The sequence below is a fragment of the Helianthus annuus genome, chromosome 14 (assembly GCF_002127325.2).
Source record: "Helianthus annuus cultivar XRQ/B chromosome 14, HanXRQr2.0-SUNRISE, whole genome shotgun sequence".
NCBI classification, from domain to species: domain Eukaryota; kingdom Viridiplantae; phylum Streptophyta; class Magnoliopsida; order Asterales; family Asteraceae; genus Helianthus; species Helianthus annuus.
Window position 1 is genome coordinate 156519247 of NC_035446.2, and position 20812 is coordinate 156540058.

The 20812-nt window shown below is 40.4% G+C and overlaps 1 protein-coding gene and 1 long non-coding RNA gene across 2 annotated transcripts; both read left to right on the forward strand.

Moving 5' to 3' along the window:
• Window positions 1-314: 314 nt before the first annotated feature.
• Window positions 315-1156, forward strand: LOC118486743. The gene is made up of 3 exons (XR_004879707.1): window positions 315-341; window positions 619-672; window positions 1112-1156. It is a non-coding gene; the product is annotated as an uncharacterized LOC118486743 (long non-coding RNA).
• An 885-nt stretch (window positions 1157-2041) lies between these two features.
• On the forward strand, window positions 2042-19246 carry LOC110907667. Its single transcript, XM_035983133.1, has 2 exons — window positions 2042-3480; window positions 19018-19246. Exons 1-2 carry the CDS (start codon window positions 2042-2044, stop codon window positions 19244-19246), a joined length of 1668 nt encoding a protein of 555 aa, XP_035839026.1.
• Window positions 19247-20812: the final 1566 nt, after the last annotated feature.

Consider the following 20812-nt stretch of genomic DNA (forward strand, 5'->3'; position numbering starts at 1 on the left):
TAGCTAGCTAGCACGTCAAGCTAGCTAGCTAGCACGTCAATTGTCCCACATCGCCCAGAAAGCCATTGATGTGCTTGCTTGCTTCACATATATGCTAGCTAGCTAGCACGTCAATTGTCCCACATCGCCCAGAAAGCCATTGAGATGCTTGCTTGCTTCACATATATATAGGAGTTAAATTGTTGAATTTTAGATACACCAAAATTTTAACGGGAACGCTCTAGTATTGAGAATCCTGAGTATACGATACCCCGTTGGATGTTGTTCGTAGTCGTTTTTGGAGCACGAGTAGGAGCATGAGTAGGGAAACTCTACATCAACGTGCCGTAGATAGTTTTGAGGTATACTCTCGTTTAAGTTTATGTTTAGTTATTTATTATTTATTTTTAGTAGTTAATATTAGTTTTATTATTAGTAATAATATATTAGTAGTAGTAGTGTTAGTATTATTTTTAGGTACTAGGGTTATTGTCAGGGGCGGGTATTGGGTAGCCTAGCCTTAGTTAGATATGGACTGATCACCCATGCTTAAACAAGGTAGGGTTAACCAATATCCAACCATGATAATGACTAGTTAGGTGTACCATTACCTAACCTAGGATTATGTAATTGTGTCAGGACCTTGAGACATAACCCAGTTGTACTAGCGGCAGTTAAGCAGTTGCTAATCAGGTGAGTCATCATACTTGTCTTTTAAACCGTGATAGTATACTCGTCTATAACTGGTAATAATGAGAATGCTGCAGTATGCATGTGTCAGTCGGGGTATATGGGATCCTATTATGCTTAATGAGGTGTGTCACTCTGGGAAGGGTAATAAGGTGTTGTACCCACAGGCACTTCGTGCTTATAAGGTCCAGCGACACACACTCATACCTATGTGACGGCCGTAGGGGGACATAGCTGGAGGACCAGTATGTCTCTTGTACGGTGGTTTGTGACAAGTCAAATGTGACCTATAAGGTTCAATGAGGCCCAACCTGACTATAATGTGGTCACATGCCCATATTGTGTATGCATATAATGTAAACTATGGTCTGTCTTTATAAAAATTGTATTGTATGAGCTCACCAGTATATATCTGACGTCGTTTTGAGTATACTTATCCCAGGTGAGTCATGAGGAAAGCTATAGGAACTACTTGACAGTTGTGGAGTTTTAGAAGATCAAGGAGTTCTTAGTTGCCAAAAGTTTGTAAATAAATAAAGTGTTGTACTCAGATTATTATAAGTTTTAATAAAAGTTTAGTTTGTTTCCGCTGTAAGTATATCAATTGTGCACAATCACCCGGGTTACGGGGTGGGTGTTACAGTTGGTATCAGAGCCCGAGGTTTTAGCGAATTAGGTATTGCAGGAATGCCTAAGCTTTAACCAGTAGTTCTCTAAAGATTAAATAGCACACTCAGACTAGGCCAAATAACATGTTCTCAGGAAAAGTACTTGCATAGTCAGTTGAGTGACGCTAGAAGAAGTAAACTATGTTGTGCCTTTCTATGTGCTATATATATATATATACACGTATATATATCTCTATGTGATGTATATAGTTGTTATATTATAATGATGTATCATACATACTAGTAACTCTTTATACTCATATTCCTATAGGAAGGAGACAATGTCTGAACATAGAGATGAACAAGGGTCTAGAAATAATCAGAATAACAGAAGGAGAGAGGAAGATTCTTATAGGACTCGAACTCCCTCTCATAGTGTCAGGTCCCGGTCTAGTACAAGCATGCGTCTAAACACTGAGGATATCCACAATATAGTTGTGGAAGTGGCTAAGGTAATGAAGAATGCACAAACCGGTAATGTTAACCAATCTGGAGAATGACATGAAGAAAGCTCAGCAGCCTCCACGCCGGTACAAAGGGAAAGAATGGGCGAAAAGAAAAACATTATTGCAACCATGCCACTAGAAGGAAAAGGTGAATATTCCAAATCAAAGGAATGTACGTATAAGCACTTCATGTCCTGTAAACCTCAGTCCTTTGACGGAAGAAAGGGAGCACTAGAAGCTCAAGACTGACTCAACAGAATGGAGTCAGTATTAGACATATGTGAGTGTGATGACCGTTACAAAGTACGGTTCGCCGTACATATGTTTGAAGCTGAAGCCCTTCACTGGTGGAACATTGTGGTCCGAACAGAGGGAAAAGAAAAGGTTAAGGAGATGAAGTGGGAGGAGTTTATTCATAAGTTTCTTGCTAAGTATTGTCCTCCCAGTGAGACTGAGCAACTGGAAGTGGAATTCTTTCAGTTAAAAATGGATAAAACCTATCGAGAGTATGTTTCTCGTTTCAATGACATATCTCGACTGGTTTCTTATTTAGCATTGACTGAGGAACAACTGATCAATAGGTTTATTTGGGGTCTACCCTCTGAAATGAGGGTGTTTATCAAATCCAACTCCCCCAAGACTTTTGCAGAAACTGTTGAGGCTGGCGCCGTCATGGCTGCCGAGATGATTCTGCGGCAGGCTGAATCTCCCGCACCAAAAAGGAAGTGGGAAGAAAGAAGGGGGGACACCCGGAATAACAACTTTAAAAGGCCTAAAACATTTCCTCAATGTCAAATTTGCAAACGCTTTCATACGGGGGAATGTCGCTTTCCTTGTCCAAATTGTAAAAAGACGGGTCATGCTCTTCAAGAATGCAAGGAAAAGAAGAAGTGTTTCGAATGTGGAGACCCTAACCACATGAGATCCGAATGTCCAGAACTGAAAAGAAATAATAAGACACAACCAAATGATGGGCGTGCATTTGTACTCACCACGGAAGAAGCCAAGACCAATACAGATGTTATCACGGGTACGTATCTCGTAAATGATGTATATGCGCGTGTGTTATTTGATACCGGTGCAAATAGAAGTCTAGTGTCGAGTACCTTTAGACCTTACTTGAACCAGGCGTCCCAAACCCTAGATCATGCCTTTACAGTAGAAATGGCTGATGGAAGTCAAAGAGAGATAGTTGACATAGTTAAGAATTGTAAAATAAGCTTAGACAACCATGTTATCCCTATAGACCTAATGCCTATGGAACTTGGAGAATTCAACATAGTCATAGGAATGGACTGGTTGACACCATATCATGCGGAAGTTATATGTGACAAAAGGATCGTTCGACTCCGATTACCCAACGACAAACAACTAACTGTATCGGGAGACCGCACTGACAAGACTAAGAACCTCATCACGATAGCACAAGCACATAAATGCCTAGGGAAAGGGTATGTTGCCTTTCTAGCATATGTCGTAAACACTATAGAAAAGCAGAAGGTCGAGGACGTGTCAGTAGTACGAGAATACCCCGAAGTGTTTCCCGATGAGCTCCCGGGACTACCATCGGATAGACAGGTCGAGTTTCGCATTGACCTAGTTCCCGGTACATCACCGATTGCTAAGTCGCCGTACAGACTAGCCCCGACAGAAATGCAAGAACTCAAGAAGCAACTACAAAAGTTGCTTGACAAGGGGTTTATCCAACCTAGTTCGTCACCATGGGGAGCACCCATCTTGTTTGTCAAGAAGAAAGATGGGACGATGCGCATGTGCATCGATTATAGAGACTTGAATAAAGCCACTATAAAGAATAAATACCCTTTGCCCAGGATCGACGACTTGTTTGATCAATTACAAGGGGCAAGCTATTTCTCTAAAAATAGACTTGAGGTCTGGATACCACCAAGTGAAAGTTGCACCAGAAGACATACCTAAGACTGCCTTCAGGACTAGGTATAACAACCCTCGGTAAAACCGACACCCTCATAATAGTTCCGACACCCTAATATATCTTTAAATGTTTCAACATGTCTTTATATGCATCCCGTATGTGAAAACCGAGCCCAAAGTACAAATATAACATATAAAATAAATTAAAAACAATAATTATTAAGTTGAGGCGGGCCGCATTGACCTCACCTCAACTTAACGCGGGCCGCATTAGAATGCAACCAGACTCCGCTGAAATCATAAGTTCATGCGGGCCGCGTATAAGATAGCCTAAGTTCATGTGGGCCGCGAGTGTCCTGAATTGTGGCACGACCCGGAGCTGACACGTGTCAACATCGTGTCAAGCCTAGTGGTGACCGGACCAAGCTACGCCGTTGACCCATGTTGACGCGGGCCGCGTAAGGGTTAGCCTTACTTAACGCGGGTCGCGTGAAGACGCGATTACAGCCCTATAAATAGAGGCCATCAGCCTTCAGTCCGTCTCGCTCATTTCTTTCTTTCTTTCTCAAATTTTCTGTAGTGGCGTTATTATACCCGGGCGTTATACCCCCTAAAATAGCGAGGTTCTGCTACGATGTAAGTATTGTAACCCCTGGAGACGTATTAGATACGCTGCCCGATTGATCTAGGGTTCCGTAACGGCTGTCGTGGTTCTGCCCGACGTAGTCGTTGGAATGCCGTCTCGGGGAGGGTATTACTAATGTTAAAATGGGTTATTATACTAACACACGTGCATTTGTGTAATTTATAGATTATCTCCAGGAAATCCTTACGAAAAACCTAAAACAGCAATGTGAGTAATCTCCTTTTTATAAACTGTTTTTACAAAACCTCACTTAATTAAATATATACAAAGCAGTTATTGAGTATTTGTAAAGAATACAATTATAGTGGGTATGTTGGGGTTTTGTATACAAAATTGGTTACTGGCATGGTAACATCCCATAAGTTGAGTATGACCGTACCACTGATGTTAATTGTGATGTCTTAGAAACAAATGTAATTGCGGATGTGCCCTCAGTACTGCAAATTGGTTTTTACTTAAACTTGATTAAACTGGGATTCACTCACCAGTATTTCCCACTGACAAAATGTTTTTAAAACGCGTTTCAGGTAACAATATGTGAAAGCCAAATAGAAGCCAGCTGGACAGCACTGAAGGCTTGGAAAAGTGGCAATAAAGTTATCTAAGAATAAATTGGATGTTTTTATTAAATAAATAGGATTTATTCCTATAAAATGTGTGTACTGGAAACTTGGGTTTTACCCATATGTTTAATATTATTAAACGAGGTGGTTTACTCTGATTTAACATTTCCTAACTATGGTCCTGATGAAAATTTTCGCTGCCAAGTTGAATAAATAAACGTGATACCACCGAAACTTGCTCACGGCCGCTCGTTCCCGGGAACTAGGGATCGGGGGCTGTGACACTAGGTATGGTCATTATGAATTTTTGGTAATGGCATTTGGATTAACCAACGCACCTACAGTGTTCATGGACCTTATGAACAGGGTTTGTAAACCTTACCTTGATAAGTTTGTGATCGTTTTTATTGACGATATCCTTATCTACTCTAAGAATGAGGCAGGATACTATAGAAGGTTTATTCAAGACTTCTCAAAGATTGCAACACCATTAACCACACTAACCCAGAAAGCCTCTAAGTTTAATTGGGGACCTAAACAAGAAGAAGCCTTTAACACGTTAAAGCATAAGTTATGTAGCGCCCCAATATTGTCACTCCTGAGGGAACGAAAGATTTTACCGTCTACTGTGATGCATCTCATTATGGTATGGGATGTGTACTCATGCAAAGAGGCAAAGTGATTGCCTACGCCTCTAGACAGTTGAAGATTCATGAACGGAACTACACAACCCATGATTTGGAACTTGGTGCCATAGTGTTCGCATTGAAAATTTGGAGGCACTATCTTTACGGTACAAAGTGCACTATCTATAGTGACCATAAAAGTTTAAAACACATATTTGAGCAGAAGGAGCTCAATATGCGTCAGAGACGATGGCTGGAGTTATTAAGTGATTACGACTGTGAGATCCAATACCATCCAGGTAAGGCAAACATAGTAGCAGGTGCTCTAAGTAGAAAAGAGAAACCTCAACCAATAAGAATTCGTGCAACCAGAATAGAGGTTAAAACTAGTCTCTTAGATCAAGTTAAGAATATACAACAAGAAGCCTTAAAAGAGAATCATATTGTAAAAGAAAGAATGATTGGGAGACTGAAGCAATTGACAATGGGAAATGATAATATCCTTAGGTTCAACAATAGGATATGGGTTCCTACTTTTGGAGGACTGCAAGATACAATCTTAGAGGAAGCTCATAAGTCTAAGTATTCCATTCACCCTGGCAGTGACAAGATGTATAAGGATTTAAGGAGAGATTATTGGTGGCCAGGAATGAAGCGATCTGTTGCACATTATGTGGAAAAGTGCCTTATATGCCATAAGGTGAAGGCAGAACATCAAAAACCCTCTGGATACTTGCAACAACCAGAGATTCCAGAATGGAAATGGGAGAAAATCACCATGGATTTTATCACGAAGCTCCCAAGGTCAAGTCACAATTATGATACTATTTGGGGAATAGTGGACAGACTGACCAAGTCTGTACACTTCGTGCCAATTCGTGAGGACTATAAGATGAACAAGCTAGCTCAAATTTACATCAAAGAAATAGTCTCGCGACATGGGGTGCCTGTATTGATCATATCAGACAGAGATAGTCGTTTCACATCTAAATTCTGGCAAAGTTTCCAACAAGAGTTGGGAACCAAGTTTAATCTAAGCACTGCATATCATCCTCAGACGGATGGGTAGAGTGAACGGACTATTCAGACATTAGAAGATATGCTTCGGGCTTGTGTAATTGATTTTGGTGGAAGTTGGGACACTCATCTACCACTCATCGAATTCGCCTACTGATGTGTGTAAAATGCAACATATAAATTACATCAAATAAGGCATAAAACTAACCCTTTTTAAGTACTTATGTTAGAAAAAGAGTGTTTTTGTCTTCCTTTTGTATTTTCAGGATGAAATGAGCTCAAATTCACAAAAGAAGCAAAAAGACAGCTAAATCTAACATAAATACAAGAAAAGGAACACAAGTGGACTGCCCGACCCCTCAACGGCATCCTCCCAAGCAAAATAGAGAAGGCAGAAGACTGAACACGCCCCGTGCTCAGCCAACACGGGGCCGTGCCCAAGAAGCAGCAGAAAAGACAAACCTATAGAAGCTTCTATTGCCCACCACGGGGCCGTGTCCAGTGAACACGGGGGCGTGGCGAAAGTACAGCAGGCACATTAATTGTAATTGCGAATTACAATTAATGAAGAGAGAGAGTGTCAGACGGGCACGGGGGCGTGTCCAGCGGACACGGGGCCGTGCCCAGCTTTCTGTTCAGCCTATAAAAAGGAGTGCTTGGCTTCATTTCAACTCATCCCTTGGCACACCACCTCTCTCACACTTCATCCACCACCCACCACCATCACAACACCATCATCCACCACCATCATCCATTGTCCATCATAGAGTGTGTGAGTCGTCTCGGGATCCAAGATTGATCGTAAGAGTTCTTGACAATCAAGGCCATGTTTGCCTAAGTCTCTTACATCACTTGGTGAAGACAAGTGTTTAGTATAATACTTTTTATTTTTAATCTTTTGCACTTTTTATTTGGTTTTGTATTAATGACTTTAATAACTAGTTGCTTATGTTGAAGGTGATCTTTCCTTATCGTTTGTCCGTGGTGTCTTGGCATTATTTTACTGTCTATATAAAATAAAAGATTTTCACCATTCATATCTCCACGGTCTATATGGAGGTATGTTGGCTACCTGGTCGGGGGTTAAGGGAATGGTTTGGTAAGGGTCTTGCCCTTGTTCAGCGTTTAGAGGTCCTGCAAGGGACCTGGGTCAAATTTAGTAGGATCTCCTTCAATACCCAGAGGTATTGGATGGCGGGGATCCAAACTCTTTGACCCCCTCATAAGTTAACTACTATTAATACTATAACCCGGCTATTTAGGACTGTATCCCTGCTGACTCAGACTACTTAGTCGAGGGTAACGTCACCGCCAAAAGCGGGGCCTACCATAATTTGCATTAATAACTTAATTCATTATCTTCCAATAATCCAACCCTTTAGGATTGTATCCTTGCTGACTCAAACTACTGGGTTGAGGGTAACGTCGCCTTCAAAAGAGGGGCCTACTACAATAACTAAGATAATCTCTTAAAGAAGTGCAAAAGTGCGAAAATAATCAAAGGTTATACTAATACACGAGTCGGATCCAAGTGATTCATCTTGTCTATCTGTTTTTATTTTTATTTTATTTTTCAGCATTTAGTTAGTCTTTATTTTCTTAGTTTAAAAACCTTTTCTAACTTTTTTGATTTGATTAGACGTTAAGGATAAACCGGTACTAAAAGCTCTTGTGTCCTTGGACGACCTCGGTATCTTACCAACACTATACTACGTCCGCGATGGGTGCACTTGCCCATATGTGTGTTTAGTGTTAGTAAATATCGTGTTTTATAAATTTAAAACTTGGCTAAAAGTGTAAAAAGGGTTTAAATATACATCTAAATTATATTACACCTAACGCACATCAAGTTTTTGGCGCCGTTGCCGGGGACACAAGGATTTTAAGAAAGCTTAAAATCGACGGCCTAATCAGTTTTTCAAAACCTTTTTAAAACGCGCGCATTTTTTTCTGCATTTTAGTTTAGTTTGCATTTACAGTAGCCTGAACACGGGGCCGTGCTCGCTGAACACGCCCTCGTGCTGTATATTTTTAGTTAGATACCCAGATACAGAGTCTGAACACGGGGCCGTGCTCACTGAACACGCCCCCGTGCTCACTGAACACGCCCCCGTGCTCAACGTGACCAGTAACTTTAATTAAAATGCCCAGATACATATCCTGTACACGGGGCCGTGTTCACCAGACACGGGGCCGTGTCCAGCCTTTGTTTCCGTCTTTATTTTTGTTTTCTGGTCCCGAGACTCTGTTGTGGTCTGCTGAGTGATTCTTATGGATCAATACTCAGGAGGTTACAACTACACCTATGAGGAGGATGATTATATGAGGGACTATTGCACTAATTGTGGAATCCCGCACTCGGTACAATATTGTAACTTGTTCCAACCATCTGCTTCATACAACCATTATGAGGAGCCCAGGTACGAGCCATCAACTTCATACACACCTATGAAGACCAAAGGTATGAACCTTCTCCCTCATACTCATATTTTGATGAACCAAGGTATGAACCTTCATACTCATACTTTGAAGAGTCAAGATATGAGCCACCACCTTCATACACTTATTATGAGGAACCATGGCGTGAACAACCCACCTCATATGAGTACTATGAAGAACAAAGTTTCGACCCTTATCCATCATATACTTACAATGAAGAACAATGGTGTGAACCATCTACTTCATATGAGTACTATGAGGAGCCAAGGATCGAACAACCGGATTCAAGCTTTGAGGATCCCAATTCTTTTTCTCTCACCGAAGTGACCAATAGGATACTAGAACACATTAAAACTATCGAACGTTGCATAAAAGAATCTCGCGCAAGGGAAGAGGAGTCCCGCGCAAGAGAAGAGTTAAATTGTAATAATAACGTGGAGATAGTTGAAAAGTAAAAATGGAAGAACAAGAAAGTGAAAAACCGACACATGAGTTAAACAACGAAGAGGCGAGGTCGATAACGTTAAATTACAAGAAGAGTCTAATTTAGAAGAAATTAATCTCTTGTCACCTACTTTCGAAAATCATTGTTTAGTGACCCCTCATGCTAAGTTTTTAAAAGAGCTAAACACTAATACTAAAGTTGAAGAAATGGTAAGTGTTAAGTTAACTAATGATCAAACCTCGCTAATAAAAGAAGATCCTTTTGAAATTAACATTACATCGGTTCCATGTTTCTTTCAAAATTCATTTATTAGTAATATCACCATTGATAAAGATCTTTGTGTTAACATAATGCCTAACTACATTTTTGAAAAGTTAAGTATTAGTGAATTCGCTCCACTTCAAATACCCATTTTTCTATCCGATCGGAAAGTGATAAAATCAATCGGTGTAGTTGAGGATGTCTTGGTTCAAGCAAATCAAATGGTAATCCCAACCGACTTTGTCATCCTCGATGACGCTCCTTTAGTCTTGGGAAAACCTTTTGTACAAACTCACAAAGCTTTGAAAAACCGGAAATTCAACAATCTACCTCTTCAATTAGGGGCATTCAAAAGGAGCATAGATCTTGAGCGTTCAATGAAATATCCTTTTGGCAACAATGACCCCTAATTGAAGATGAAGATGAACCACCCGATACAATTGAAGAAGATGACCACTTTGTTGAAGAAGAGATCGCCATAGAACAAACCTTTAAGGTTCTTGATCTAAATGAGCCACAAAATAAGGTGTCTTCTAAAGACCCACCCATTGAGCTCAAAGAACTTCCTAAAGGTTTGGAATATGCTTTTCTAGACAAAGATGGTAATTTACCTGTATTATTTCATCTAAATTAAGTAGCACATAAAAAGAGAAATTAGTTAATCTTCTTAAAAAACATAAAAATGCGATCGCTTGGAAGCTTGTAGATATTAAAGGAATAAGTCCTTCCATGTGCACGTACAAAATTTTAATGAATGATGATTACAAAACAGTAATTCAACCACAACGAAGAGTAAATCCCAATGTACAAGAAGTGGTTAAAAATGAAGTCATCAAGCTACTTGACGCCGGACTAATCTATCCTATCTCCGATAGTCCATGGGTAAGTCCCGTCCAAGTAGTCCCAAAGAAAGGAGGTATGACGGTAATAACTAATGAGAAAAATGAATTAATACCGACAAGAACCGTCACAGGATGGAGAGTTTGTATAGACTATAGACGATTAAATGAAGCAACAAGGAAAGACCACTTTCCTTTGCCCTTCATTGATCAAATGTTAGAACGACTATCCGGTCATAAATTTTATTGTTTCTTGGATGGTTTTTCAGGTTACTTTCAAATACCGATAGCACCTGAAGACCAGGAGAAAACAACTTTCACATGCCCCTACGGAACTTTCGCCTATCGACGCATGCCATTCGGTCTATGTAATGCACCTGCAACATTCCAACGTTGTATGGTAGCCATTTTCCATGATATGATAGAAAAGACAATGGAAGTCTTCATGGACGACTTTTCTATCTTTGGAGACTCATATGACCAGTGCCTCGATAACCTTGAACGAATGCTATCCCGATGTGAGGAAACTAACCTCGCCCTTAACTGGGAAAAATGCCATTTCATGGTAACAGAGGGAATAGTACTCGGTCATAAAATCTCAAGCGAAGGTATGGAAGTTGATCGAGCAAAAATAGAAACTATTTCTCGATTACCTCCACCATCCTCCGTTAGAGCAATCAGAAGTTTCTTAGGGCATGCCGGATTTTATAGAAGGTTTATCAAGGACTTTTCAAAAATTTCAAGACCTCTAACAAAATTACTTGAAAAAGATGCACCTTTCATCTTTGACAAGGAATGCAATCAAGCATTTCTAACCATCAAGGAAATGCTAGTCAATGCACCTATCATGATAGCGCCAAATTGGAAATTTCCTTTCGAAATCATGTGTGATGCAAGTGACTTTGCCGTTGGAGCAGTCTTGGGACAAAGAAAAGAAAAGCATTTCCACCCAATTTATTACGCTAGTAAAACGCTTAACGATGCACAAGAAAATTACACAACTACAGAAAAAGAATTGCTAGCTGTGGTGTTTGCTTTTGATAAATTCCGTTCTTACCTTGTTCTTTCGAAAACTGTAGTCTATACAGATCATGCAGCTATCAGATACCTCTTCAAGAAACAAGACGCAAAACCCCGTTTGATCAGATGGATTCTACTCCTCCAAGAGTTCGACATTGAAATCAAAGATAAAAGAGGAGCAGAAAACACTGCTGCAGATCATCTTTCACGCCTAGAAGACCCAGCTTTGGAGGCAACCAGGGACGAGCAGGTCAACGAAAAATTTCCCACGGAGTCCTTGGAGATGATGGAGAGTAGACAAGAACCATGGTATGCCGACTACGCTAATTATTTAGCTAGCGGTATAGTCACCAAAAGATGGCCGCATCACCAAAGGAAGAAATTCTTTGCTGATGTAAAGCATTACTTTTGGGAAGACCGTTATCTTTTCAAAATGTGTGCCGACCAACTCATTCGAAGGTGTGTCCATGGTAATGAAGCACGAAGAATTCTCCGTCATTGTCATGAAGGTCCATACGGAGGACATCATGGTGCCACTAGTACCGCACGAAAGGTATTTGACTCAGGATTTTATTGGCCAACCATTTACAAGGATGCACAAAATCTTGTAAAGACATGTGACGCTTGCCAAAGATCAGGTAATATTTCTTCCAAAAACGAAATGCTTCAAAACGGCATTCTCGTTTGTGAAATTTTTGATGTGTGGGGACTCGATTTTATGGGACCTTTCCCACCGTCAAAAGGAAACAAATATATACTTGTGGCAGTCGATTACTTGTCTAAATGGGCGGAGGCCGAAGCTCTTCCAACAAACGATGAAAGAGTAGTGGTAAAATTTCTGAAAAAATTATTCTCTCATTTTGGAACACCAAAAGCTTTGATAAGTGATAGAGGTACCTATTTTTGCAATCATCAACTCGAAAAAATATTAACAAGGTATGGGGTCTATCACCGGGTCTCAACAGCATATCACCCTCAAACAAATGGGCAAGCCGAAGTAACTAACCGAGGTTTAAAACGAATACTTGAAAAAACCGTAGGTTTAAATAAAAAGGAATGGGCTGATAAATTAGACGATGCTTTATGGGCTTTTCGAACTGCTTATAAAACCACTATAGGCACAACCCCATATAAGCTCGTCTATGGAAAAAGTTGTCACTTGCCGGTAGAAATAGCTCACAGAGCCTACTGAGCAATAAAAAACATAAACCTAGACTTAGAAACTGCAGGTAAAAATCGATTCTGTCAAATGAATGAATTAGACGAATTAAGGAACTACGCATACTCTAACTCCGAAATTTATAAGGAAAGAATGAAAAATTTACATGATAAATATATTAAGTCTAATGAATTTCGGGTAGGAGATCAAGTTCTGTTGTTTAATTCACGACTTCGATTATTTCCGGGTAAACTAAAATCTAGGTGGTCAGGACCTTTTTCCGTCACCCATGTTTTTCCTCACGGTGCAGTAGAAATTAAAGCTCGAAATGGAATACCATTTAAAGTCAATGGCCAACGGCTAAAACTCTATCGAGGATCCATTGAGGATGAAGAGGAGGAGATCTCACTTCAAACGGTTGACGAATGAAAAGCATCCACATCATACCCGACATGTTACGAACAAGCGAGTATACATCAAAAACCGGTAAGTCTTCTAACCATTTTTCGGAAAAACAGGGGCCTACACACGAGCATAAAAAAAAATTTAAAACTTTTGCTCGGCACGAGGCCGTGTCCGCTGGACACGGGGCCGTGTCGAGGCAACTGTCGGGATAAAACCCTCTTTTCATAACAGTTACCTCATTCCACACGCCCCGTTTTGCCGAAAACGCTCTAGTTCAAGGCGATTTTCCGCAGATTTTCGACGTTACCTCCACGTTTAACAACATTAAGGTATGATTCTATCATCATTAGTAGTTAGATTAGTTACTTGCATGTAGTTAAACATCAAAAATTTGGGGAAAAATCTAGGGTTCTTCAAGTTCATCCGGATCGAACTTCAAATTTTTGATGAAATCTGTTAGTATTAGTTTAGATTAGCATTATGGAAAGTAAATACACATTGTATTGTTGATAGATTTGCCCGATTTCTCACCAAAACCTCAAACCCTTGTTTTTGAACCGAAAAAGATGAAATTGGAAGGGTAAACGGGTTGTTTTGGGAAAAACGACACTTAGGGTTTCATTTTCGGGGGAAACCGCACATACTTGGCCAAAAATTTTCAGATTTTCAGGACCGGGACGAAAAATGAAGTTTTTGGGTTACAGACGTCTGGACACGGGGCCGTGCCCGCTGAACACGGGGCTGTGTCCAGCCCGCTGATTGCAGTTTCCTTAAAAATCTCATTGTTTCGTGCTCACTTTTGGTGTATTCTTTCAGATGGAAAAGTTCACAAGATTCAATGCAAGTGAGCTCGATGCTAGGGCAAGATACGAAATACTTCAAACAAGACCCGAGGAGTACCCCACGCGAGCATGCACGGACCTGTTAACCTTGGTAAACCAGCTGGACCGATTCAACAACATCGTTACGGGACCACTAGCAGTTGCATTGAACACTCGGCTTCGGTCGGTGCATCAATGCACCATGGAGTTCTACAGTACTTTCACCTTCACTTCAAGGTGTGACCCGTTCGACAATGAAGGGGTTGCATTTCGGTGTGGCGGGACAAAGTACTCGATCTCTATGGCACAGTTTGGAGCTATAATAGGACTGTACGGGGAAGAGGAATCGGGAAACGAGGAAAATACCGGCGGATTACGAGACTTGGATGAAAATGAACGTCAAGCCGCATTGGCTCAAATCGGTGAAGGAATGTACAACCCTAGCAGCACCAAGAGTACTAAGCTGAGGGATCCACTCTATCGCTACATTCACAGGCTCCTCACATACTCTCTTAACCAACGTCACGACAGTAGTGGCGTTGTAGGGTTGAAAGATTTGGTTGTCCTTCACTTTATCCACAACCAGAAGCCTCTCGATGTTCCATATCTCCTGTTACGTAACATGCATCTCAACCGCCTTGCTCGCGCTCCAACACCTATCTTCTTCGGGGGATGGGTGTACCGTCTTTTCAAGCATTTCACGCGAATTCCAAGGTCTTTTGAAAGAAGCCCATGGTCGGGACGAGTTGATTACCACATTTGCCGAGCCATGAACTTACTTTATGAGGCGGAAGACGGGTGAGCTTCCAAAGGACGCAAGGCTATGCATGGAACCCGCAGGAGGCCCTAGTTCTTCACGCACCACCTCCCCACTACCAGTATCAACCCCATGGTGATCCGGGTCAATCCTCCTCACAAGGAGGCGGTTTTCCTAACTTTCAAAGCTTAAATGATCTTTTGCAGGAAAACCTCATGTGTACCAGGAACACCTACAACCTCGCCAACAACACATACCACCGGGTTGGAGCTGTTGAACACAACATCAACGATATACAAGACGATATCAGCAGCATCCGGGAGTATATGGCAGGGCATGGGGATGGAGGTGATGATAGCGATGAAGACATGGAGTAGGGGGTTTAAAGGAGCAGGAGCGGGTTGACAGCGAGCCCACAGGTTTAAGTCCCTTTATCTATCGAACAGTTTGTGGCCTGCGTGCCAAGTGTTGAACAATTTACTTTCCTTGACTACTTTTATTTTCCGTTTTATTTTTCTTTTACTTTATGCTTGAGACAATTAACTATGGTAATGTAGGATGTTTGTGTTGCTTGGTGTGGTATTAAGTGATGAAACAGGTACAAACTAAGGCTTGGAGTGCTAAGCCTTAGCACTTATAAGGCCAGGATGGAAAAACCGGGGGAAGAAACCTGTTTTTCAGGCTTACAGACTGTCCACACGGGGACGTGTCCAGCCAACACGCCCCCGTGCTCACCTCCCAGACCTGCTGCTTGGTTACTGTCCTGCAGATTTTTGTCAGACACGGGGCCGTGCCTAATCTACACGCCCCCGTGTTCGCCTTCTGTAAGTTTTTGTTACTGGCAGTTCACCACGGGGTCGTGTCCAGTGGACACGGGGCCGTGTCCAGACTGCCAGTAACATAGATTTTTGCTTTTAACACCATATTACACATCTAATCAACCTAAAAATTTATTTTTGGGACACATTGAGGACAATGTGTAATTTAAGTGTGGGAGGGAAGCTAAAACCTTGAAATTTTGCAAGTCCTAATAACAAGCCTTACACAAAACTCCATTGGAACCGCTAAACACCCCAATTTTTTTTCAAAAATTTCATTTTTTTACTTGTCTAAAGTTTAAGTTAGGAATCCTAAGATTAATAAGGTTATATTTTTACAAATTTACAACCGAGAGCGTCGTGATAACAAGAACCAACATAAGAAAATTATGAAAAGGCATGACAAGCTTAGTTAAAATTTGATTATATATACTTGATCACATAGAAAAACCCATTCCCACAAAAAGTGAGTTTTGAGCCTTTATTGAGCATACAAATTTACATCTTTAGACTAAATGCTCATTTTTCGTTTCTTGTGTGAATAGCCGCTTGGTTCTTACGACTCTAGAACTTGCCACGACGATTCATTCCCGGTCCTTACCAACTTAAACCCAAGTAAGTAAATGATGGAGGCATTAGGACTAACCATTTTTCTTTCTACACCATTATTTTTCAATTTTTTTTACCACCTACCCAAAATCCCCATAGTTAACCCCTTTGAGCCTAAACCTTTCATTTCTTTACCCTAAAACCCCTTTTACCCACCAAAACCCCTTTTTTATTTTACCCTTTATTTTAGTAACAAGCTCGGTTTTTCGTGTGACTAAAAAAAATGAATGATGAAGTTAGAAATAAACAAACAAAGCTCTTAAAACAAAAAGCTTGTTTGGAGAAATACTTCGAAATAAAAAGTCACTTACGAAAACTGACGCTTTTTACGCTTTTTGCCCTTTTCTACTAACCCATTCACCCACCTTTAGCCCAAGCCTTTACCCAAAAAAGTCCTCTTGATATTTACAAAGGTAACAAGTTAAAAAGGAGGAGGATTGATTGCTTGGCAAGCTTATGGTAGGAATAAGTTCCATGCCGCTCTCGAGTGATTCACTAAAAATACACCTTCGGCCGAGTGTGAGTGATTTCTCCCGTGAGGTATGTGAACTTGTATATAAATGGAATTTTAAAAAAGGCATGTTATGCCCAAATAAGTAATTTCTCCTATGAAACGTTCTAACCAAATCAAAACGAATAGGATTGTAAATAAATAAAAATAAAACCCAAAAAGATCTTGGATTCCCAACACTCTATGACAAGCCAAAACCTTCTCTTCTACCCATTCCATTTGGGAGTGTAAGCCACATATTAAAGAGTTTTGCTTGAGGACAAGCAAAAGTTCAAGTGTGGGGGTATTTGATGTGTGTAAAATGCAACATATAAATTACATTAAATAAGGCATAAAACTAACCCTTTTTAAGTACTAATGTTAGAAAAAGAGTGTTTTTGTCTTCCTTTTGTATTTTCAGGATGAAATGAGCTCAAATTCACAAAAGAAGCAAAAAGACAGCTAAATCTAACATAAATACAAGAAAAGGAACACAAGTGGACTGCCCGACCCCTCAATGGCATCCTCCCAAGCAAAATAGAGAAGGCAGAAGACTGAACACGCCCCGTGCTCAGCCAGCACGGGGCCATGCCCAAGAAGCAGCAGAAAAGACAAACCTATAGAAGCTTCTATTGCCCACCACGGGGCCGTGTCCAGTGAACACGGGGGCGTGGCGAAAGTACAGCAGGCGCATTAACTGTAATTGCGAATTACAATTAATGAAGAGAGAGAGTGTCAGACGGGCATGGGGGCGTGTCCAGCGGACACGGGGCCGTGCCCAGCCTTCTGTTCAGCCTATAAATAAGAGTGCTTGGCTTCATTTCAACTCATCCCTTGGCACACCACCTCTCTCACACTTCATCCACCACCCACCACCATCAAAACACCATCATCCACCACCATCATCCATTGTCCATCTAGAGTGTGTGAGTCGTCTCGGGATCCAAGATTGATCGTAAGAGTTCTTGACAATCAAGGCCATGTTTGCCTAAGTCTCTTACATCACTTGGTGAAGACAAGTGTTTAGTATAATACTTTTTATTTTTAATCTTTTGCACTTTTTATTTGGTTTTGTATTAATGACTTTAATAACTAGTTGCTTATGTTGAAGGTGATCTTTCCTTATCGTTTGTCCGTGGTGTCTTGGCATTATTTTACTGTCTATATAAAATAAAAGATTTTCACCATTCATATCTCCACGGTCTATATGGAGGTATGTTGGCTACCTGGTCGGGGGTTAAGGGAATGGTTTGGTAAGGGTCTTGCCCTTGTTCAGCGTTTAGAGGTCCTGCAAGGGACCTGGGTCAAATTTAGTAGGATCTCCTTCAATACCCATAGGTATTGGATGGCGGGGATCCAAACTCTTTGACCCCCTCATAAGTTAACTACTATTAATACTATAACCCAGCTATTTAGGACTGTATCCCTGCTGACTCAGACTACTTAGTCGAGGGTAACGTCACCGCCAAAAGCGGGACCTACCATAATTTGCATTAATAACTTAATTCATTATCTTCCAATAATCCAACCCTTTAGGATTGTATCCTTGCTGACTCAAACTAATGGGTTGAGGGTAACGTCGCCTTCAAAAGAGGGGCCTACTACAATAACTAAGATAATCTCTTAAACAAGTGCAAAAGTGCGAAAATAATCAAAGGTTATACTAACACACGAGTCGGATCCAAGTGATTCATCTTGTCTATCTGTTTTTATTTTTATTTTATTTTTCAGCATTTAGTTAGTCTTTATTTTCTTAGTTTAAAAACCTTTTCTAACTTTTTTGATTTGATTAGACGTTGAGGATAAACCGGTACTAAAAGCTCTTGTGTCCTTGGACGACCTCGGTATCTTACCAACACTATACTACGTCCACGATGGGTGCACTTGCCCATATGTGTGTTTAGTGTTAGTAAATATCGTGTTTTATAAATTTAAAACTTGGCTAAAAGTGTAAAAAGGGCTTAAATATACATCTAAATTATATTACACCTAACGCACATCACCTACAATAATAGCTATCACGCCAGCATCAAAGCTGCACCTTATGAAGCTTTATACGGAAGAAGGTGTCGGACTCCTATCTGTTGGACAGAAGTAGGGGAAAGTCAACTATCAGGACCAGAAATCATTGTAGAGACCACAGAAAAGATCCAGCAAATAAAAGAAAGGATGAAAAGTGCTCAAGATCGACAAAAGAGTTATGCAGATCAGAGGCGTAAACCCCTAGAGTTCCAATTAGGGGATAAAGTAATGCTTAAGGTATCACCTCTGAAAGGAGTGATTCGGTTTGGAAAGAAGGGAAAGTTGAAACCCCGATACATTGGGCCGTTTGAAGTAACAAGCAAAGTAGGACCAGTGGCTTATCGGCTAAAACTTCCTGAACAGCTGGTAGGAATACATAATACTTTTCATGTATCAAATTTAAGGAAGTGCCTAGTGGACGAAGCCAAACAAATACCCCTGGAAGACGTACAGGTTGACGACAAACTCAACTTCATTGAAGAACCACTACAAATCGAAGATAGGAAGGTTAAAAAGTTACGCAAGAAGGAAATCCCGTTAGTCAAAGTCAAGTGGAACGCACGTCATGGACCCAACTTTACATGGGAACTAGAAGACATAATGAAAGATAAGTACCCTCATCTTTTTAAGTAATGACAAATTTCGGGGACGAAATTTTTGTAAGGGGGGAAGGATGTAATACCCCAAACCTTAATGTGCTGGTTATAAACGTGTGAAATATGTAATTTATATTTCATATATTGTTAAACGAGTAAGATGGTTGTGTGAAAGGTGAAATATCTTGACAAACCTTGGCTAATATAGGAGACCGTTAATATTAATAATTAAATATATTTTTTTTTTTACCTTACTCCATTTTTAATGAAACTTAGGTTAAAACGTAGATAAAAATATACTCGTTCTAATGACATATTCGTCGTTTTATAAAACGTCATATTTTAAAAGTTATACAAGAAAAACGAGTGAAGCAGCTGAATTAATATAACTAAGCTAGCTAGCTAGCACGTCAAGCTAGCTAGCTAGCACGTCAATTGTAGATTGGAGTTCCTTTTCTCTTATTGTTGTTGACGGGAAAGGGATCCCACATCGCCCAGAAAGCCATTGAGCCATTGAGGTGCTTGCTTGCTTCACATATATATAGGAGTTAAATTGTAGGATTTTAGATACATCAAAATTTTAACGGAAACGCTCTAGTATTGAGAATCCCGAGTATACGATACCCCGTTGGGTGTTGTTAGTAGTCGTTTTTGGAGCACGAGTAGGAGCAGGAGTAGGGAAACTCTACATCAACGTGCCGTAGATAGTTTTGAGGTGTACTCTCGTTTATGTTTAGTTATTTATTATTTATTTTTAGTAGTTAATATTAGTTTTATTATTAGTAATAATATATTAGTAGTAGTGGTGTTAGTATTATTTTTAGGTACTAGGGTTATTGTCAGGGGCGGGTATTGGGTAGCCTAGCCTTAGTTAGGTATGGACTGATCACCCATGCTTAAACAAGGTAGGGTTAACCAATATCCAACCATGATAATGACTAGTTAGGTGTACCATTACCTAACCTATGATTATGTAATTGTGTCAGGACCTTGAGACATAACCCAGTCGTACTAGCGGCAGTTAAGCAATTGCTAATCAGGTGAGTCATCATACTTGTCTTTTAAACTGTGATAGTATACTCGTCCATAACTGGTAATAATGAGAATGCTGCAGTATGCATGTGTCAGTAGGGGTATATGGGATCCTATTATGTTTAATGAGGCGTGTCACTCTGGGAAGGGTAATAAGGTGTTGTACCCACAGGCACTTCGTGCTTATAAGGTCCAGCGACACACACTCATACCTATGTGACGGCCGTAGGGGGACATAGCTGGAGGACCAGTATGTCTCTTGTACGGTGGTTTGTGACAAGTCAAATGTGACCTATAAGGTTCAATGAAGCCCAACCTGACTATAATGTGGTCACATGCCCATATTGTGTATGCATATAATGTAAACTATGGTCTGTCTTTATAAAAATTGTATTGTATGAGCTCACCAGTATATATCTGACGTCGTTTTGAGTATACTTATCCCAGGTGAGTCATGAGGAAAGCTATAGGAACTACTTGACAGTTGTGAAGTTTTAGAAGATCAAGGAGTTCTTAGTTGCCAAAAGTTTGTAAATAAATAAAGTGTTGTACTCAGATTATTATAAGTTTT

What these genes read in the sequence shown, in the direction of transcription:
- LOC110907667 (XM_035983133.1), top strand. Translation starts at nt 2,042, where the DNA reads ATGGAGTCAGTATTAGACATATGTGAGTGTGATGACCGTTACAAAGTA. An exon ending in CAAAAGTTGCTTGACAAGGG is followed by an intron (nt 3,481 to 19,017) that starts GTTTATCCAACC and finishes ATCAAATTTAAG; the next exon opens with GAAGTGCCTAGTGGACGAAG.